The following is a 21,578-nucleotide window of genomic DNA, read 5'->3' as shown; positions in this document are numbered from 1 at the left end:
AAAGGGAACACTTAAACAACACAATGTAACTCCAAGTCAATCACACTTCTGTGAAATCAAACTGTCCACTTAGGAAGCAACACTGATTGACAATAAATTTCACATGCTGTTGTGCAAATGGAATAGACAACAGGTGGCAATTATAGGCAATTAGCAAGACACCCCCAATAAAGGAGTGGTTCTGCAGGTGGTGACCAGACCACTTCTCAGTTCCTATGCTTCCTGGCTGATGTTTTGGTCACTTTGAATGCTGGCAGTGCTTTCACTCTAGTGGTAGCATGAGACGGAGTCTGCAACCCACACAAGTGGCTCAGGTAGTGCAGCTCATCCAGGATGGCACATCAATGCGAGCTGTGGCAAGAGGGTTTGCTGCATCAGTCAGCGTAGTGTCCAGAGCATGGAGGTGCTACCAGGAGACAGGCCAGTACATCAGGAGACGTGGAGGAGGCCATAGGAGGGCAACAACCCAGCAGCAGGACCGCTACCTCCAAATTTGTGCGAGGAGGAGCAGGAGGAGCACTGCCAGAGCCCTGCAAAATGGCCTCCAGCAGGCCAAATGTGCATGTGTCTGCTCAAACGGTCAGAAACAGACTCCATGAGGGTGGTATGAGGGCCCGACATCCACAGGTGGGGGTGGTGCTTACAGCCAAACACCGTGCAGGACGTATGGCATTTGCCAGAGAACACAAAGATTGGCAAATTCGCCACTAGCGCCCTGTGCTCTTCACAGATGAAAGTAGGTTCACATTGAGCACGTGACAGAGTCTGGAGACGCAGTGGAGAACGTTCTGCTGCCTGCAACATCCTCCAGCATGACCGGTTTGGCGGTGGGTCAGTCATGGTGTGGGGTGGCATTTCTTTGGGGGGGCCGCACAGCCCTCCATGTGCTCGCCTCCATGTGCTAGCCTGACTGCCATTAGGTACCAAGATGAGATCCTCAGACCTCTTGTGAGACCATATGCTGGTGCGGTTGGCCCTGGGTTCCTCCTAATGCAAGACCATGCTAGACCTCATGTGGCTGGAGTGTCAGCAGTTCCTGCAAGAGGAAGGCATTGATGCTATGGACTGGCCCGCCCGTTCCCCAGACCTGAATCCAATTGAGCACATCTGGGACATCATGTCTCGCTCCATCCACCAACGCCACGTTGCACCACAGACTGTCCAGGAGTTGGCGGATGCTTTAGTCCAGGTCTGGGAGGAGATCCCTCAGGAGACCATCCACCACCTCAGAAGCATGCACAGGCGTTGTAGGGAGGTCATACAGGCACTTGGAGGCCACACCACTGAGCCTCATTTTGACTTGTTTTAAGGACATTACATCAAAGCTGGATCAGCCTGTAGTGTGGTTTTCCACTTTAATTTTGTGTGTGACTCCAAATCCAGACCTCCATGGGTTGATAAATTTTATTTCCATTGATAATTTGTGTGATTTTGTCATCAGCACAATCAACTATGTAAAGAAAAGATTATTTAATAAGAATATTTCATTTATTCAGATCTAGGATGTGTTATTTTAGTGTTCCCTTTTTTTGAGCAGTGTATAAAGACTAATGAAGTACAGCTACACCAAACACACACACACACGCCCTTGCTCTCCCTGGATTTGTTTCAAATGACAGCTGCCTGCCAAAACCGGTCTGTGTGGTATGTCAGATTCGCCTCGGCAATGATGCTACGAAGCCATCAAAAATGCTAAACTAAAAAAATTAAAATAGAGAACCAATCAAACAAATGCTTTACTCTCTCAAAATGTTTTCCAAGTGCAAGGCTTCTTTCACTATAGCTGATAAACTGGTCATAGCCAAGAGGTTTTAGGCCCATGTGCTGCTACACAAATCTGCATAATCGAACTTTACAATGATATCGTCACGCATAGAAACAAGGATATAGCCGATGATATTGAATCATAGGTTTTAGACAGAGCCTGCGCATCATCATCATCAGCCTGCGCAAAATCCAATTTGATGAGACAACTGACATGCCCGCGTTTTGTATATATTCTCTTCATATGAATAATTTATTTGGTGCAGAGATTTGCCTCAGAATACAACTGCAAGGGAAATGTTCTGTGTTCTGAACGAGTACATAACAAGACATGGATTAGGATGGGACCGTTTCTGGGATCGGTAACGACGAGACTGCTGCTCAACCTATCCATGCAGGGCTGAGCAAGTGACATTTTCCAAGCAAACAGTAAAATTGCCGCTTTCAAGAAAACGCCGGGTGTCTGGAGAGACCGAGAGGATAGAGGCATTTTCAATATGTTCCCCATATTCTCAACACGGGTGATGTAGACATGGATCACGTATTTCTATTGTTTTGGTCATTTACAGACAGCCCAGAGAGAGACACTGCCCATGGAGACAGCACAGACAAACCATGGAAGTAGCCAAGTAAATACATTGTTCATTATTTTTAGAGTAAAGTCAAAATCAATGAAGAGTTTCTTGTTTTATAAAGAAAAAAAGTGATTGTCTATTTGTTTTACCAACGCGGTCCCGAGAACAAGGCGGCCATGCCTTGCTGGTCCCTGGCACAAAAAAAGATTGAGAATGGCTGAACTAGGCTACAGATTTCAGGCAAGAGCCTCCTTGCCGCAACAAGGCAGTCTATGTGTATGTACTCAGGTCTATAAACAGATTATACATTAACTTTCCAAGATAAAAATAGGTTAAGAAGGAGTGGAGGAATTTTATCAGCAATGCTGATTGTGAACTCAAGGTGTTTTCCAGTATGACCTTCAGAAAGATAATGCTGAAACCACAAAATAAAATGGAAACAGCCAGGGCATGAGCAATGACACAAGCCTGAGGTTGTGGGAAGAACAGTAAAATGATCCTGCTGTAATGCAGTTACCCATACTGTCAGAGGGATTGAAAAGCTTGAACTTGTACAAGCCCCCTCAACTAACTTTTCTAAACGTGGACCAAACTCTGGAATTGTGTTTCGTGGTAAACTACGTATGCACATGGGCACATCCCCACAGCATGATGCTGCCACCACCATGCTTCACCGTAAGGATGGTGCCTGGTTTCCTCCAGATCTTAGCATTCAGACCTAGCAGTTCAATCTTGGCTTCATCAGACCAGAGAATCTAGTTTCTCATGGTCTGAGAGTCCTTTAGGTGCCTTTTGGCAAACTCCAAACGGGCTGTCGTGTGCCTTTTACTGTGGCTTCTGTCTGGCCACTCCTCCATAAAGGCCTGATTGATGGAGTTCAGCAGAGATGATTGTCCTTCTGGAAGGTTCCCCCACCTCCACAGAACTCGGGAGATCTGTCAAAGTGACCACTGAGTTCCTGGTCACCTCCCTGTCCAAGGCCCTTCTCCCCCGATTGCTCAGTTTGGCTGGACGTCCAGGGTTAGGAAGAGTATTGGTGGTTCCAAACTTCTTCCATTTAAGAATGGAGGACACAGCTCTTGGGAACCTTCAATGCTGCAGAGTTTTTTGGTTCCCTTCCCTAGATCTCTCAGAGCTCTATGGACAATTCCCTCGACCTCATGGCTTAGTTGTAATCATGTCCAGTCAAGTTGTAGAAACATTTCAAGGATAATCAAATGGAAACAGGACACACCCGAGCTCAATTTCGAGTCTCATAAACAAGGGTCTGAATATTTATGTAAATAAGGTACCTTTTTTTTAACAACTTGCAAAAATGTGTAAAAAGCCGTTTTCACTATGTCATTATGGGGTATTGTGCTTAGATAAAATAAAAAATATAAATCCTCCATAAATCTATTTTAGATTAAGGCTGTAAATTATCAAAAATTGCAAAAAGGGAAGGGGTCTGAATACTTTCCGAATGCACTGTATATGTTAGAGAAGCTTCCATTGAAGAACATTGGGTTCTATTGGATAAATAACTCCAACCATGTGATGGCAGGTGATGTAAAGATATAGCAAGTGAGTTTATTCAATAACAATTTACAATCAAGAACATCAAAGGCTGGGGCCTCCGAATGGCCAGAGGTCTAAGGCATTGCATCGCAGTGCTTGAGGCATCACTATAGACCCGGGTTCAATCCCAGGCTGTCACAACCTGTGACCCAGGCTGTGACTCCCATAGGATGCTCTTGCATCCTGACTTCAGTTGTTTATTTTACACCTTTATTTAACCCGGTAGGCTAGTTGAGAACAAGTTCTCATTTGCAACTGCGACCTAGCCAAGATAAAGCATAGTAATTCGACACAAACAACAGAGTTACACATGGAATAAACAAAACAAAAATTATATATACAGTGTGTGCAAATGAGGTAAGATAAGGGAGTTAAGGCAATAAATAGGCCATGGTGGAGAAGTAATTACAATATAGCAATTAAACACGAATGGTGGATGTGCAGAAAATGTGTGCAAGTAGAGATACTGGGGTGCAAAGGAGCAAGATAAATAAATAAATACAGTATGGGGATGAGGTAGTTGGATGGGCTGTTTACAGATGGGTTATGTACAGGTGCAGTGATCTGTGAGCTGCTCTGACAGCTGGTGTTTAAAGCTAGTGAGGGAGATGCGAGTCTCCAGCTTCATAGATTTTTGTAGTTCGTTCCAGTCATTGGCAGCAGAGAACTGGAAGGAAAGACGACCAAAGGAGGAATTGGCTTTGGGGGTGACCAGTGAGATATACCTGCTGGAGCGTATGCTACGAGTGGGTGCTGCTATGGTGACCAGTGAGCTGAGATAAGGCGGGGCTTTACCTAGCAGAGACTTGTCGATAACCTGTGGCCAGTGGGTTTGGCGACGAGTATTGAAGCGAGGGCTAACCAATGAGAGCGTACAGGTCGTACATGGTGGGCTGTGTATGGGGCTTTGGTGACAAAACAGATGGCACTGTGATAGACTGCATCCAGTTTGTTGAGTCGTGTTGGAGGCTATTTTATAGATGACATCACTGAAGTCGAGGATCAGTAGGATGGTTAGTTTTACAAATGTGTTTGGCAGCATGAGTGAAGGATGCTGTTGCGAAATAGGAAGCCCATTCTCAATTTAATTTTTGATTGGTGATGTTTAATGAGAGTCTGGAAGGAGAGTTTACAGTCTAACCAGACACCTAGGTATTTGTAGTTGTCCAAGTATTCTAAGTCAGAGCCGTCCAGAGTAGTGATGCTGGACGGGCGAGCAGGTGCGGGCAATGATCGGTTGAATAGCATGTGTTTAGTTTTCCATGCATTTAAGAGCAGTTGGAGGCCACGGACAGAGAGTTGTATGGCATTGAAGCTCGTCTGGAGGTTAGTTAACACAGTCTCCAAAAAGGGGCCAGAAGTATACAGAATGGTGTTCTGAATAGAGGTTTACCAGAGAATCACCAGCAGCAAGAGCAACATCATTGATGTATACATAGTTGTCATTTATTGACCGGTGTTTCCTCCAACACATTGGTGCGGCTGGCTTCTGGGTTAAGGGGGCGGATGTTAAGGAGCACTGCATGGCGGATCATGTTTCGCAGGATGCATGACTCAACCTTCGCCTCTCCCAAGCCCATTGGGGAGTTACAGCAAGGAGACAAGAGCGTAATTGGAAATCCCAAAATTGGGGAGAAAAGGGGGGTAAAATACACAGAAAATAGCTCCAACTAAGATGTTTATTTTATGTCCTGAATGCAAATCCAACACAACACTTCACTGAGTACCACTTCATATTTTAAAGTATGGTGGTGGCAGCATCATGTTATGGTATGCTTTTTTAAAATAATAATGAGAAACGGAATAGAGCAAAGAACAGGCAAAATCCTAGAGGAAGACCTGGTTGTCTGCTTTCCAACAGACACTGACAGATGAATCCACCTTTCATCAGGACAATAACCTAAAACACACAGCCAAATATACACAAGTTGCTTACCAAGACGACATTGAATGTTCCTGGGTGGCCTAGTTACAGTTTGAATTATCGTCTTGAAAATCTAAAAATAGCAATAATTTTGTTTTTTTTAAATGCTCTAGCTATGATCAACCACCAACTTGCCAGAGCTTGAAGAAGTTTAAAGAATAATGTGCTAATATATTAGACATAATATGGAGACTAGGGATGCACGATACAATCAGTGAACATATCGGATGTCTAGTTTATGTCTAGTTTAACGCCCGATGTTCAAAACCGATGTCAAAGCATACCAATATAAATGAAGTTACATGACGTAATGACGGCGCATAAAATTTTGCACTGAACGTGGAACACAGCATTCCTAACCTAACCCACAATGTCTGCTGTGTGGATCGAGCAGTCAACAAGTAGAGCAGTCATTTGAAAGAGTAAGACAATTTCAGCGAGACAACTCCAAGGCGAAATCCATTAAAACGCCAAGATAATGGAATTCATTGCCCTTGACAATCAACCGTTCTCTGTCGTGGGTGATGTTGGCTTTCGCCGACCGGTCGAGCACCGTAACATTACCAAGTGTGATATTTTCAGATGTTGCCATACCGGAGTTACACAGTAATAGCGTCACTGCTGTTAGCTTCACGACATATTATGGAATGCCGTTTGGGTCTTTGAGTGTCAAAAAAGATACAGTAGCACTGTCAAAGCTGTACTAAAAAAGTCTGCAGAAAAAGGCCACAAAAAGGCCACGAACGATGTGTTCACAATACTGCGTTGGTAATAAAGCATGATTTGTTCAACCGCAACTTCTGGGGTAGTTAGCATTAGCTTGGTACCTAGCTAGCACCAATACAAGGAGGAAAACAATGACCAGTAAAAACTGAAGTCATTTTAATTATTCTTAGCAATGATTTAGGAATTAGTGTGAGTAAGTTTAAGCTAAGTTTCCACTTGTTTTTCACCCTTTTGAAATTGAACTTCATTTCATGAAAATAAATGCTAGCCAGCTACTGTTGCCCAACGCTAACGGTATAAGCAGCCAGCTAGCTTCATTTGGCTAGCCACAATAAGGATATTTGGTTCAATAGTGGACTTGGCGGTTAGCCTTCAAAACAAAAATGTAATTTACAATGATGCAAATGAATACAAATAGAATTATGCCATACATTTATTTTGAAGGCAAAGTCCACTATTGTGGCTAATCCTTATTGTGGCTAGCTTCACATAGATGGGTCCGACAATTAATCAAAAAAGAACGGTCTTATAAATTAGGGTTATTTTAGATGACACCTAGCTATATAGTTAGCTAGCTAACTATAGCCACTGAAACAGATTGTCGTTTTACTAGGTTTTGGGGGAAGAACATTGTTTGCATCCATGAGTTAGCTAGCTTTTTTTTATGACCAGCACTGTAGGAGTGCGAGACAACTTTACCAGAATCATAGCATAGGTATCGATTAATCGTTGTGACATGAAATACGAGTGTAAACACGTTAAAAAACATAAAAAATGTATGAACTCATTCAAATATTGTGACGTGCAGTCATATTCAGGTCCTGATTGGTCAATTAAGCTTATTTGACACTTTAAAGGGTGTTAAATTGTATATTTTTTGATACGCAAAGACTCAAACAGCGTTCCATATAAATCCTGGTTGAGAATTAAACAACTTAACAACGAAACAGCACAGCAAGTAAGTGAAAGAAATAGGTTTTGATGATGTTTTACTGGTAATGGGGACATGCGTACAAGCCAACAAAATAACATTTTGATCAGTGTGGTGTGTAACCTTTAACTTGGCAACTCGGTTAAGAACAAATTCTTAGTTACAATGACGGCCTACCCCAGCCAAGCCCGGCTGACGCTGGACCAATTGCACACCACTCTATGGTACCCCCAATCACGGCCGGATGCGATACAGCCTGGATTCGAACCAGGGACTGTGGTGACACCTCTTGCACTGAGTTGGTGCCTTAGAACGCTGTGCCACTCGTGTCGGCCAGTGACAAAATCTCAAATTATAAATGCAGGCTGTAAGAGAATGTGGAAAAAGTTAAAGGGTGTGAATACTTTCTGAAGGCACTGTATGTAATGAATTTCAGGGGACTAGATCAGTTTGCTTTCTCAGTTACTTGTTTTAGCGCCACCATGTGGCCAATTGGCATAAGATCGCACGAGATGGTGTGGCCCAAGGCCTTTTACCATCTTGCAAAGTTGCACCCTCCTGGGCCTTACCATCTCATGAAAATGTGCATTTTTAAACAAAATTTACACAGAGGAACTCAAATAATAATAGCCAACAAATACAATAGGGTTTCAAACATTTTTTTCTGGCTAGAACCCCTAAACAAAATCTGACTGTGTGGTTACGGCTTCAAGGGAAGTAGAGCAACATGCTCAAACGTATGATAGCAAGAAGTGTTCTGTGCCACCACTCCAGCTTGTGTTCAGTCCAGAAGCAAGCCGCTATGGCCCAGCCTCCACCTATGAGAAATCGTCAACAGGGTCCAAACAACCCCAAAATTTACTAAAATATTTGTAATGGTAAAACGTTTGTGTAAACCAATACTAAAACCAGATAAACAAGATAATGGCGATAAGTGGACCTATATACACTAAGTGGCTAGTTTTTTTAGGTACATTTTACATTAGCATTTGAGTGAATTTGCAGACGCCCTCAACCAGAGCGATATACAGTGGTGAGTATATACATACATTTTCGTACAACACCCGATCGGACCCACCTTTGCCTCCAGAACAGCCGGAATTCTCTGAGGGCGTGGATTCTACAAGGTGGCGTTCAAACATTTCTCAATTTGGTATCAAGGGCCCTAACGTGTGCCAGGAAAACATTCCCTACACCATTACACCACCAGACTGTACCGTTGACACCAGGCAAAGGATGGGGCCATGGACTCATGCTGCTTACGCCAAGTCCTGACTCTGCCATCAGCATGCATGACGCAACAGGAACCGAGATGCATCGGTCCAGGCAATGTTTTTCCACTCTTCAATTGTCCAGTGTTGGTGATCACGTGCCCACTGGAGACACTAATTTTTAGCTGATAGGAGTGGAAACCAATGTGGTCATCTGCTGCAATAATCTGTGACAAGGACAGAGAAGTTGTATGTTCCGAGATGCCGTTCTGCACCGTTATTTGACTGTTTGTGAACCACCAGTTAGCTTGCACAATTCTTGCCATTCTACTTTAAAACTCTCTCATCGAGCCGTTTTCACCCACTGGACTGCCAGACTGGATGTTTTGTTTGTCGCACTATTCTCAGTTAACCCTAGACACTGTCGTGCGTGAAAAGCCCAGGAGGCTGGCTGTTTGAGAGATTAGAACAAAGTCACTTAGGTCACTCGTTTTGCCCATTCTAATGTTCAAACGAACACTAACTGAATGCCTCAATGCCGGTCTGCCTGCTTTATATAGCAAGCCACAGCCACGTGACTCACTGTCTGTAGGAGCGAACCCATTTTCATGAACTGGCTCAATAAACTTGCCACGGAGTGTATTCTTAAATAAGATCATCTTTGATAACTAACAATCACCTAAATAAAGGCTAGACAGTCAGGGAGAATCTGACATTCAAAATATTATAGATTGAGCTATTTTGTCATTGCACCGATTGTTATGTTTGAGTCACTCATAGCTTAAGGCATGGCAAAATGTGTAGAATTTCAGGAAATTAGCTTAAACTGCCACACCTACCATCAGACATGAAAGACACCAAAGAAATGTTGTTTAGTCTATCAGCACTTATTCTGACAGAAGCTGCACAAGAACTGGGCTCAGGGGAAGATAATGAATCAACTGAAATAGAAAGCAGTCTGTAGTGGTCTGCATCTAAGGCACTTCAACACACAGTAGTGTCCTAGATTAGATCTAAGGAGAAGAGCTGCTGCAACACCATGACGACAGAGGTCAGTGAGAACCAAACATTGAGGAAAAGACACCCGCAGCCATACACACTCCCTCCCTCTCGCGCACACATCTCGAAAACACTCAACAGCGTCACATGATCAGTAGGGTGACATCACCACCAGCTGAGTAACAGGCTCAAACACTGGAGTGCTGGCTGAGCAGGAAAAAGGCCACTGTGCCTCTGCCCGAGGCGACATCAACACACCCTAGGCATAGGCCAGCACTCCCATCTGAAGCACAGTGTGCTTTCACTGGGATGTGTCCGTGTCGATGAGCCAAAAACAGATGCAACTCTTTAAAGTGATATTGCAAGATTCTGGAACTTGTGGATACCATGTTTATATCTCTGCGTGCAGTACGAAGGAAGTTAGCATTGGCTCGTGAAACTACCTAACTAGCATTAGCGCAATGGCTGGAAGTCTACAGGCACACTAGTGCAGGGTTCTCCCAAAATAATGTAATAGAGGCACTGCATGACCATGTGGACTGGCTGCAACTATGGAAAAGCATCCCTTTAAAGATCAAAAGTCTAGAGCTGAGAGACCTGGGTAGACAGGCTGACAAACAGCTGAGAGAGAGAGAGAGAGAGAGAGAGGAAGGGAGGACTTCACTACCCAGAGTTTCGCTTTTTGATATAGTAAGCAAGTACCTCAGTGAACCAAAAGGTAGCTTTTTAAACTAATGATTAGAGCTGCATAGTGCATACCACCGTCTGGTCAAGCGGACCAGACCATTATGCTTTGGGTGAAAAATTCTCATTTTTTCCCCATCATTGAGAAGAACCCCTTCAAAGCTGTGCTGCTGTTTTTTTTTTTTTAAACAGCTGTGACAGCATATTGTTAACACTTCATGGCAAAAATAAAAAGTCAAAAGAGGATCACAGTTGTAACTTTGTTGCAGCCTACAGGGATGGGCATGACATTCTGTTAGTGTTCGAGGCCGCGCCTCATTGTTTTTCAGTACTCTAATAAAAAACAGGCACTGGAAAATAAGTGCACGTTTTTATGCCAACAGTGCGCAACAATGCCTAATTTATCATAACTATTACAGATAACAAATCCTAATTGCCTCATATACACTATATACAAAAGTGGACACCCCTTCAAATTAGTGGATTGGTTGTCAAGGGCAATTAGTGGATCGAGCACACCGCCATGCAATCTCCATAGACAAACATTGGCAGTAGACTGGCCTTACTGAAGAGCTCAGTGACTTTCAACATGCCACCGTCATAGGATTCCACCTCTCCAAGAAGTCAGTTGGCAAAATTTTAAAGCTCAGGAAATATATCATTTTTTACACACATTTAACCCCTTTTTTGGGTTGGCACAAAACTACATTTACATTACATTTACATTTACATTTAAGTCATTTAGCAGACGCTCTTATCCAGAGCGACTTACAAATTGGTGCATTCACCTTATGACATCCAGTGGAACAGCCACTTTACAATAGTGCATCTACATATTTTAAGGGGGGGGGGTGAGAAGGATTACTTTATCCTATCCTAGGTATTCCTTAAATAGGTGGGGTTTCAGGTGTCTCCGGAAGGTGGTGATTGACTCCGCTGTCCTGGCGTCGTGAGGGACTACCTTCAACTACCTTCATACTGCCAATCATTTTTTTAAACCAGTACCGATTACCTTCAGGTGTCCCCTGACACGTGTTGGGGTCGTAGAGCAAAACGGAACCCGTCAATGTTTAGGGGGGGGGGGGTTATAGCCTAGGCCAGGTATACCCCTGCCGTCGGGGGTACGCCAAATAAAAATGTGAGTTACATGTTTATTTTTAAAGAAAAAAATTCAAACAGTACATTTATATTTTCCAACGAGGCTATGCATTTGGGTAAGGTTTGTTTTCCTTGCCCGAGTAGCCTCGTTTCACTGCCCAAAATAAAAATTAAGCCATCTACATGTAGCCTAGTCAAATAGTTAACATCCAATCACATTAACCGTTACTGTGACAATGTGAAAAATAAGCCACTCGACTTTCAAGTAGGGAGACATGTATAAACGCAACAGATACCATTAATAAGGAGAGGCTAGAAGCGTCTGGTGAACTACCGAGTGGCTAGGACAGGCAAGCCCCATACTATTGTCAAAGACTTCATTCTTCCTGCTGACACAGATATGGCTGGGACAACGCTGTGGGAAAAGGCCAAAAAAGCTATACAGACAATGTCTTCATCAAACAACACTGTTTCACGACGCATCAGTGACACGGCAGGAGATGTTTTGAAACAATTACTGCTTGGCATACAAGCCAGTGAATTCTGTGTGTTACAGCTGGATGGGTCAACAGATGTGGCGGGCCTGGCACAGTTCCTGGTATATGTCTGTTACATTTATGGGGGGTTCAATTAAGGAAAACATCCTCTTCCGCAAACCAGGACATGGGGATATTTTTTAAGTACTGGACAGCTTTGTGACATGAAATGGACTTGTGGTCAAGATGTGTTCGTATCTGTTCTGATGGCCAAAAGCCATGACTGGGAGACATAGTGGAGTGGTAACGTGCGTGCAAGCTGTTGCTCCCGACGCCACTTGGGTACACTGCAGTATCCACCGAGAGGCTCTTGTTACCAAGGGAATGCCTGACAGCTTGAAAGACTGAAACTGACAAACAACTGGATTCGTTATCCCTTCATAACCTGCCTCCTGTCCACTTACCGATAACTGAACATGACAGAAATTGCAACAAGCGGTTCTGTGAAAATGTTATTTAATCAGAAGCCACTGCCAGATTTCTGGATTGGGCTGCCCTTAGTTTCTTGCCCTGGCAAATCGCGCTGTTAAGACACTGATGCCCTTTGCAACCACATACCTATGTGAGAGTGGATTCTTGGTCCTCACTAGCATGAAAACTAAATACAGGCACAGACTGTGTGTGGAAAATGATTTAAGACAAGGCTCTCTCCAATAAAACCAAACATTGCAGAGTTATGTGCATCCTTTCAAGCACACCCTTTTCATTAACCTGTGGTGAGTTATTCACAATTTTTGATGAACAAATAAGGTTTTATATGTAAGATTGCTAAAAAAAGGGGAAAAGTATGTATTATTATTTGTGCCCTGGTCCTATAAGAGCTCTTTGTCACTTCCCACAAAGTGATGGCAAAAAACAACATTTGAATGCGCTGACCCTGGTACGCAGCAGGAGGTTGAATGTTTGAAGGGGTACGGACTAAAAAGTTTGGAAACCACTGGCCTAGGCTAGGCTAACCAATTCAAAATGGCACTAGCAGTTCGTAAAGTTGGGGTCTTCACTAGTTCCCACAGCCACCAAGTTACCAAGTTATCAACCCTGCTTATTACTAACATTTATCTTACTAACATGTATCTTGTTCAAATCAGATTTTAAACCTAACCGTTACCCCTAACCATACTGCTAACCTTATGTCTAATCCCAAATTAACCCAAAAGCACATTTGTTGTTTATCATTTTGACATTGTGGCTGTAGTAACTAGTGACACCTGCAAAGTAGCCTAAACTGAAAATAGAAAATAGACGGGACGCAATTATTCCAAATCACCAGGTCGTGGTAACACATATTTCCCTACTTCAGTATAATTTGAATTTGTAATAAAACTGGAGCGCTTGTCCCAACATTAGCACAAAATGCATCAACAAGGGGGTACAACATTACAAATCTTTTCTGGGATAATGAATTTGCTATCTAGTATCATATAGCTTTGGAATCGTGACAAGATATAAAATAATCTTCCTATTAACTTCCAGTGTAGTGACAGCGACTATCACAGTGCTACATCATACTGGCCTGAGCTGTCAGGGGTGCTTCAAACAATGGACATTTGTTGTTTGCTCGGCATACAAATCAGATCATTTCTTGATACATTTGAGACAAGGTCTAGTTATGGCCGCAACCAAACTAGATTGTAAACAACTCCTGGCGGAAGGCCTTGTTTGACTGCTGTGAGAGTGATAAGTACAATGTTGTGCACCATGCTATCAATTATCTGTTCTAAAACAGGTATTTGTTTTCCTCTCTCTTTTCATGATGTTCCTGCGTGGATACAGAAAGTTGGTCAGAGGACGTTTCTGGAGCAGCTGAGTGCGAGGAGCATGTATTAAATCCTGCTGTAGGACTCATGGAGGTCAGCATTAGCAGATCAAATGACCGGCTTAAATGAACGAGTCACGTAGAAAAACTGACTGGAGTCAATACAAAAAAATAAAAATAATTAAAAGACTTGTTCAAAAAGAATGAATAGTTTGCGAAGTGCAGATTCAGATTTTACACTGGTCTCCTCACAATCTGTCAAACACATAGTGACACATAACACTAAACTTGCGAGCAAGGTAACCAACTACACTGAACAAAAATATAAACACAACATGCAACAATTTCAAAGATTTTACTGTGTTACAGTTCATTAAAAAAAAAAAAAAGTCAAAAGACTCCAGGTCACCCCAGTCATAGACTGTTCTCTCTGCTACCGCACGACAAGCGGTACAGAAAAGCCAAGTCTAGAACCAAAGGGATCCTTAACAGCTTCTACCCCTAAGCCAGAAGACTGCTGAACAATTAATCAAATGGCCAACAGACTATTTACATTGACCCCTCCCACCATTTGTTTTTACACTGCTGCTACTCGCTGTTTTTTATCCATGCAGTCGGAAGTTTACATACACCTTAGCCAACTACATTTAAACTCAGTTTCACAATTCCTGACATTCAATCCTAGTAAAAATTAAGTTTTAGGTCAGTTAGGATCACCACTTTAAGAATGTAAAGCGTCAGAATTGTACATTGTAATAATAGAGAATGTAGAGTAGAGAATGTTTTGGGTAGCCTTCCACAAGCTTCCCACAATAAGTTTGGTGAATTTCGGCCCATTGCTCCTGACAGAGCTGGTGTAACTGAGTCTGGATGGTAGGCCTCCTTGCTCGGACAGGCATGTTGAGTTCTGCCCACACATTATTTATAGGATTGAGGTCAGGGCTTTGTGATGGCCACTCCATTACCCTGACTTTGTTGTCCTTAATCCATTTTGACACAACTTTGAAAGTATGCTTGGTCATTGTCCATTTGGAAGACGCATTTGCGAACAAGCTTTAAATCCCTGACTGATGTCTTGAGATTTTGCTTCAATATATCCACGTAATTTTTGCCCTCCCCATGATGCCATCTATTTTGTGAAGTGCACCAGTCCGTCCTGCAGAAAAGCACCCCACAACATGCTGCCACCCCTGTGCTTGACAGTTGGGATGGTGTTCTTTGGCTTGCAAGCCTCCCCCTTTTTCCTCCCAACATAACGATGGTCATTATGGCCAAACAGTTCTATTTTTGTTTCAAACCTTTGTCCCCGATTTCCCCATGATGTCAAGCAAAGAGGCACTGAGTTTGAAGGTCGGCCTTGAAATGCATCCACAGGTACACCTCCAATTGACTCAAATTACGTAAATTAGTCTATCATTTTCTGGAATTTTCCAAACTTTTTAAAGGCACAGTCGACTTAGTGTATGTTAACTTCTGACCCACTGGAATTGTGAAACAGTGAATTGTAAGTTAAATAATCTGTCTGTAAACAATTGCTGGAAAAATGACTTGTGTCATGCACAAAATAGATATCCTAACAGACTTGCCAAAACTATAATTTATTAAGGAATGTGTGGAGTGGTTGAAAAATGAGCTTTAATGACTCCAATAAAAGTGTATGTAAACTTCCAACTTAAACAGTACAAAATAACTTGACTAACCTGTACCGCAGCACATTGACTTGGTACCCCATGTATATAGCCTCGTCATTTTTATTGTGTTACTTTTTATTTTACTATTTTTACTTTAGTTTATTTAGTAAATATTCTCGTAACTCTTTCTCTAACTGCATTGTTTAAGGGCTTGTCAGTAAGCATTTCACCTGTTGCATTCCATGCATGTGAAACCAAATTTGATTTGATATATACGGAAATCAGTCAATTTTAATTAATTAGTTAATTAGGCCCTAATCTATGGATTTCACATGACTGGGAATGCAGATATGCATCTGTTGGTCAAATCTTTAAATATATATATATTAAAGACAGGGGCGTGGATCAGAAAACGGTATCTGGCATGACCACCATTTGTGCAGAAATTCTTTGGTTGTGCAAACCCAGTTTCATCAGCTGTCCCGGTGACTGGAATCAGACGATTCTGCAGGTGAATAATCTGGATGTGGAGGTCCTGGGCTGACGTGGTTATACGTGGTCTGCAGTTGTGAGGCCGGTTGGACAGACTGCGAAATTCCGTAAAATGACGTTGGAGGCGGCTTATGGCTAAATTAACATTAAATTATCCGGCAACGGCTCTGGTGGATAATCCTGCAGTCAGCATGCCAATTGCACGCTCCCTGAAATCAAGACATCTGTGGCATAGTGGTGTGACAAAACAGCACATTTTAGAGTGGCCTTTTATTGTCCCCAGCACAAAGTGCACCTGTGTAATGATCATGCTGTTTACATTCGGTTAGTGAGTATTCCTCTAAAGATAATCCATCCACCTGACTTGTGGCATATCAAGAAGCTGATTACATTTGTGCACAACATTTGAGAGAAATAATGTGTGTATGGAACATTTCTGGGATATTTTAATTCTGCTTATTAAATATGGGATCAACGCTTTACTTATGTTTATATTTTTGGTCAGTGTAATAAACTAGGGTCTCATTTATTCTATATCAGAAGGATATGATAGAACGTATTAGGCGCCAGGTACACAAACTAATTGGGTAGTCTACATCCAAGCTGATAGGTAGCTAGCATAGCAAATGAGCTAACTAACTTACTGGCTAACATCAAGCTAGCTTTTGATCATGTGGCAGCTGTAGATATGATGAATCAATACTGGAGGTCGACCGATTAATTAGGGTCGATATCAAGTTTTCACAACAAATCGTAAATCTGTCTTTTTGGGCGCCGATTTCCGATTATTATTTTTTTATACCTTTTATTTAACTAGGCAAGTCAGTTAAGAACACATTCTTATTTTCAATGTCTGCCTAGGAACTGTGGGTTAACTTCCTTGTTCAGGGGCAGAATGACAGATTTTCACCTTGTCAGATCAGGGGTTCCAATCTTGCAACCGCACAGTTAACTGGTCCAATGCTCTAACCATTGCATTCCACAAGTAGCCTGCCTGTAACGCAAATGCAGTACAAGCCAAGGTAAATTGCTAGCTAGCATTAAACTTATCTTATAAAAAACAATCAATCATAATCAGTAGTTATAACTACTGATCCAGTTTAGCAGGCAATATTAACCAGGTGAAATTGTGTCATTTCTCTTGCGTTCATTGCACGCAGTCAGGGTATATGCAACAGTTTGGGCTGCTTGGCTCATTGCGAACTAATTTGCCAGAATTTTACATAATTATGACATATATTGAAGGTTGTGCAATGTAACAAGAATATTTAGAGACTTAGGGATGCCACCCGTTAAGATAAAATACCGAACGGTTCCGTATTTCACTGAAATAATAAACGTTTTGTTTTCGAAATGATAGTTTCCGGATTCGATCATATTAATGACCAAAGGCTCGTATTTCTGTGTGTTATTATGTTATAATTCAGTCTGATTTGTAGAGCAGTCTGACTGAGCAGCAGCAGGCCCATAAACATTCGTTCAAACAGCACTTTCGTGCGTTTTGCCAGCAGCTCTTCGCAAGCACAGCGCTGTTTATGACTTCGAGCATATCAGCCTAATGGCTGGTATAACCAATGTGAAATGGCTAGCTAGTTAGCTGGGTGTGCGCTAAAACTGTTTCAAACGTCACTCGCATTTAGATTTGGAGTAGTTATTCCCCTTGCGCTGCAAGGGCTGCGGATTTTGTGGAGCGATGGGTAACGATGCTTCGAGGTAATTCTTTATTTTATTTATTTAACCAGGTAGGCTAGTTGAGAACAAGTTCATTTGCAACTGTGACCTGGCCAAGATAAAGCATAGCAGTGTGAACAGACAACACAGAGTTACACATGGAGTAAACAATAAACAAGTCAACACAGTAGACAAGTCAATGACACAGTAAAAAAAAAAATCTATATACATTGTGTGCAAAAGGCATGAGGAGGTAGGCAATAAATGGGCCATAGGAGTGAATCATTACAATTTAGCAGATTAACACTGGAGTGATAAATTATCAGATGAACAAGAGCAGGTAGAGATACTGGTGTGCAAAATAGCAGAAAAGTAAATAAATACAGTATGGGGATGAGATAGGTAAATTGGGTGGGCTACATACCGATGGACTATGTACAGCTGCAGCGATCGGTTAGCTGCTCAGATAGCAGATATTTGAAGTTAGTGAGGGAGATAAAAGTTTCCAACTTCAGCAATTTTTGCAATTCATTCCAGTCGCAGGCAGCAGAGAACTGGAAGGAAAGGCAGCCAAATGAGGTTTGGGCTTTAGGGATGATCAGTGAGATACACCTGCTGGAGTGCGTGCTACGGGTGGGTGTTGCCATCGTGACCAGTGAGCTGAGATAAGGCGGAGCTTTACCTAGCGTAGACTTGTAGAAGTCGAGTATCGGTAGGATAGTCAGTTTTACTAGGGTAAGTTTGGCGGCGTGAGTGAAGGAGGCTTTGTTGCGAAATAGGAAGCCAATTCTAGATTTAACTTTGGATTGGAGATGTTTGATATGAGTCTGGAAGGAGAGTTTGCAGTCTAGCCAGACACCTAGGTACTTATAGATGTCCACATATTCTAGGTTGGAACCATCCAGGGTGGTGATGCTGGTCAGGCGTGCGGGTGCAGGCAGCGAACGGTTGAAAAAGCATGCATTTGGTTTTACTAGCGTTTAAGAGCAGTTGGAGGCCACGGAAGGAGTGTTGTATGGCATTGAAGCTCGAGTGTGGCTGTTGTCTATGTGTTCCTGGTTCGAGCCCAGGTAGGGGCGAGGAGGGGGACGGAAGCTATACTGTTACACTGTCAATACTATAGTGCCTATAAGAACATCCAATAGTCAACGGTATATGAAATACAAATGGTAGAGAGAAATAGTCCTATAAATACTATATTAACTACAACCTAAAACCTCTTACCTTGGAATATTGAAGTCTCATGTTAAAAGGAACCACCAACTTTCATATGTTCTCATGTACTGAGCAAAGAACTCAAACGTTAGCTTTTTTACATGGCACATATTACTTTCTTCTCCAACACTTTGTTTTTGCATTATTTAAACCAAATTGAACAGGTTTCTTTATTTGAGGCTAAATTGATTTTTTATTGATGTTTTATATTAAGTTAAAATAAGTGTTAATTCAGTTTTGTTGTCATTGTCAGCTAGAGCCTGGAGATCAGCCAACTGGCGCTAGCTAGAGCCTGGAGATCAGCCAACTGGCGCTAGCTAGAGCCTGGAGATCAGCCAACTGGCGCTAGCCTGGAGAGCCTGGACTGGCGCTAGCTAGAGCCTGGAGATCAGCCAACTGGCGCTAGCTAGAGCCTGGAGATCAGCCAACTGGCGCTAGCTAGAGCCTGGAGATCAGCCAACTGGCGCTAGCTAGAGCCTGGAGATCAGCCAACTGGCGCTAGCTAGAGCCTGGAGAGATCAGCCCTGGAACTGGCGCTAGCTAGAGCCTGGAGATCAGCCAACTGGCGCTAGCTAGAGCCTGGAGATCAGCCAACTGGCGCTAGCTAGAGCCTGGAGATCAGCCAACTGGCGCTAGCTGGAGAGCCTGGCGCTAGCTAGAGATCAGCCAACTGGCGCTAGCTAGAGCCTGGAGATCAGCCAACTGGCGCTAGCTAGAGCCTGGAGATCAGCCAACTGGCGCTAGCTAGAGCCTGGAGATCAGCCAACTGGCGCTAGCTAGAGCCTGGAGATCAGCCAACTGGCGCTAGCTAGAGCCTGGAGATCAGCCAACTGGCGTTAGCTAGAGCCTGGAGATCAGCCAACTGGCGCTAGCTAGAGCCTGGAGATCAGCCAACTGGCGTTAGCTAGAGATCCTGGCGTTAGATCAGCCAACTGGCGTTAGCTAGAGCCTGGAGAGCCAACTGGAGATCAGCCAACTGGCGTTAGCTAGAGCCTGGAGATCAGCCAACTGGCGTTAGCTAGAGCCTGGAGATCAGCCAACTGGCGTTAGCTAGAGCCTGGAGATCAGCCAACTGGCGTTAGCTAGAGCCTGGAGATCAGCCAACTGGCGTTAGCTCGGCCCAGTTGCTAGCGTTATTAGTCATCAGCACTCACTTCCAGCGTGGTAGGCTAATCTTTCTCAAATTAAAACAGGAGCTTCAGACGTCCACTGGCAGCATGTCACTGCAAACAGCGCTTCACAATTATCGGCCAACAAAAAAGTAGTAGCTACCATAAATTACAAAGCGTTGAATCGTGAAAGTTAAAGCGCAGTGCCACCTTTGACAACGATACGGTATTAATGTGCCTTGCCGATTCAGTTCAGACATCGTGTTGTTGCTAACATTGTCTACACAGCCATGCTAGCCAGCCACGCAACTAATGGGAAAGCGACGGTCAACCCAAATCACTTCATCCGCAGCTGGCACAAAAATAAAGAAATGGGAAATGACCATTTGCACAGGCGATGTCAGTAGTGTAATGATAACGTTATGGTTTTTAAATATCACAACATGTGAAACCTCGCTGGGCTCAGCCTGTAACGTACCCTAGTGAGGCCTGACACTGTCAAACTATTCTAGCCATCTGCTTCAATTATCTGATTGCATTTGTAGAACAGGTGTCCTCAGTCAGAGACGACACAGTACGATGTTTTGAACGTGAACTCAAATGATATCGTGGAAGAAGATTTACAATCCACTCTATTACAGAACTAGTTTGAGGCCTTACTCCATATATAGTTAACTATCTAGAGAGGTACACTAGATGGGAGCATGCAATGCAGCATTATCCCGTGAGGAACTCCCTACTATTATAGATCTGACAGCAACAGATCATGCTTGGCCTTCAAGTGGTTTTGGTGAATGCACCCTAAACCTTGGCAGTACTAGTTTTGGAAGAATACAAACCATGATGTGATTGTCCATTCTGGCTGACCACGGTCACCGCATTCTTTTTCTTGGTCCATGGGTTCACTTTGGGCGGGGGTGCTTCAGCAAACTCATTTTTACTGCATTTCACACAGTCTTCCGCTTGATCAGTCGTGTGCATCTCTTGATCCAGGGTGTCTTTCTCTTGATTGTTACTCTCTTCTTTTGCCTGTTTAGAGCGCAGCTCCCTCGTTGCAATCCAACACTGTTCTGAGTTGTTTGTTTTCATATTGCTACCCGCTTCGGCAACACATGTCTGCTTCACCCCCTTTTCAGGACAGTCCTCTCCATGCTGTATCATCTTGCTCGCATGCCCATTCTCCTCTGGTTTAATACGAGGATTGTTGGGTAGAAGAGCCTCTACCTGAGTAGCCATTTCTCCTTTTCCTCACGACACCAACAAATTCGCCTACTACTCAACAAAGAAAATGTGAAGTATTCCTCGAATGAACTCGTTTCTCCACTCCACCCCTAGACTAAATAGCATTCAGTCTAAGACGCAGAGTGGTTTGTGTTGAATTAAAACATTTAAAAAGCGCCCGGGAGCCTCTTTTAAATTGCAAGCTAAACTTCACCACTAACAACAATATGGATGATCAGCACCACGCGATAGAAGGGTGCGCGCACATTCGCTCGGGGGGCGTGACCACGTAAAGACGTGCGCGCAACAGGGTTCTTCTTCTTCTTTGGTATAATGGCGTTCGCAACAATTATATGTACATTCCGCAACCCACTGTACAGGTGGATAATTAGGACCGAAAAGCGAAAAAAGCATCGTTCACCTATCACTCCACAAAATCCGTGGGCATTGCAGAGCAAAGGAAACATCTACTTCAAGG

General features: G+C 43.2%; 1 protein-coding gene across 3 annotated transcripts in view; it reads right to left on the bottom strand.

Annotated features, from left to right (window-relative positions):
- Positions 1 to 21,364, bottom strand: part of LOC124040426 (la-related protein 1-like) — an 82,308-nt gene extending 60,944 nt beyond the window's left edge. For all 3 annotated transcript variants that reach the window (XM_046357605.1, XM_046357616.1, XM_046357625.1), the window contains exon 1: positions 20,719 to 21,364. In XM_046357605.1, the coding sequence (XP_046213561.1) occupies positions 20,719 to 21,115 (397 nt within the window). In that variant the 5' untranslated portion in view covers positions 21,116 to 21,364. The remainder of the gene's footprint in view (positions 1 to 20,718) is intronic.
- Positions 21,365 to 21,578: the final 214 nt, after the last annotated feature.

The sequence above is a fragment of the Oncorhynchus gorbuscha genome, linkage group LG01 (genome assembly GCF_021184085.1).
Source record: "Oncorhynchus gorbuscha isolate QuinsamMale2020 ecotype Even-year linkage group LG01, OgorEven_v1.0, whole genome shotgun sequence".
Lineage (NCBI taxonomy): Eukaryota > Metazoa > Chordata > Actinopteri > Salmoniformes > Salmonidae > Oncorhynchus > Oncorhynchus gorbuscha.
The sequence above is the reverse complement of the archived record's forward strand: the minus strand, read 5'-3'. Positions and strand labels throughout refer to the sequence as shown.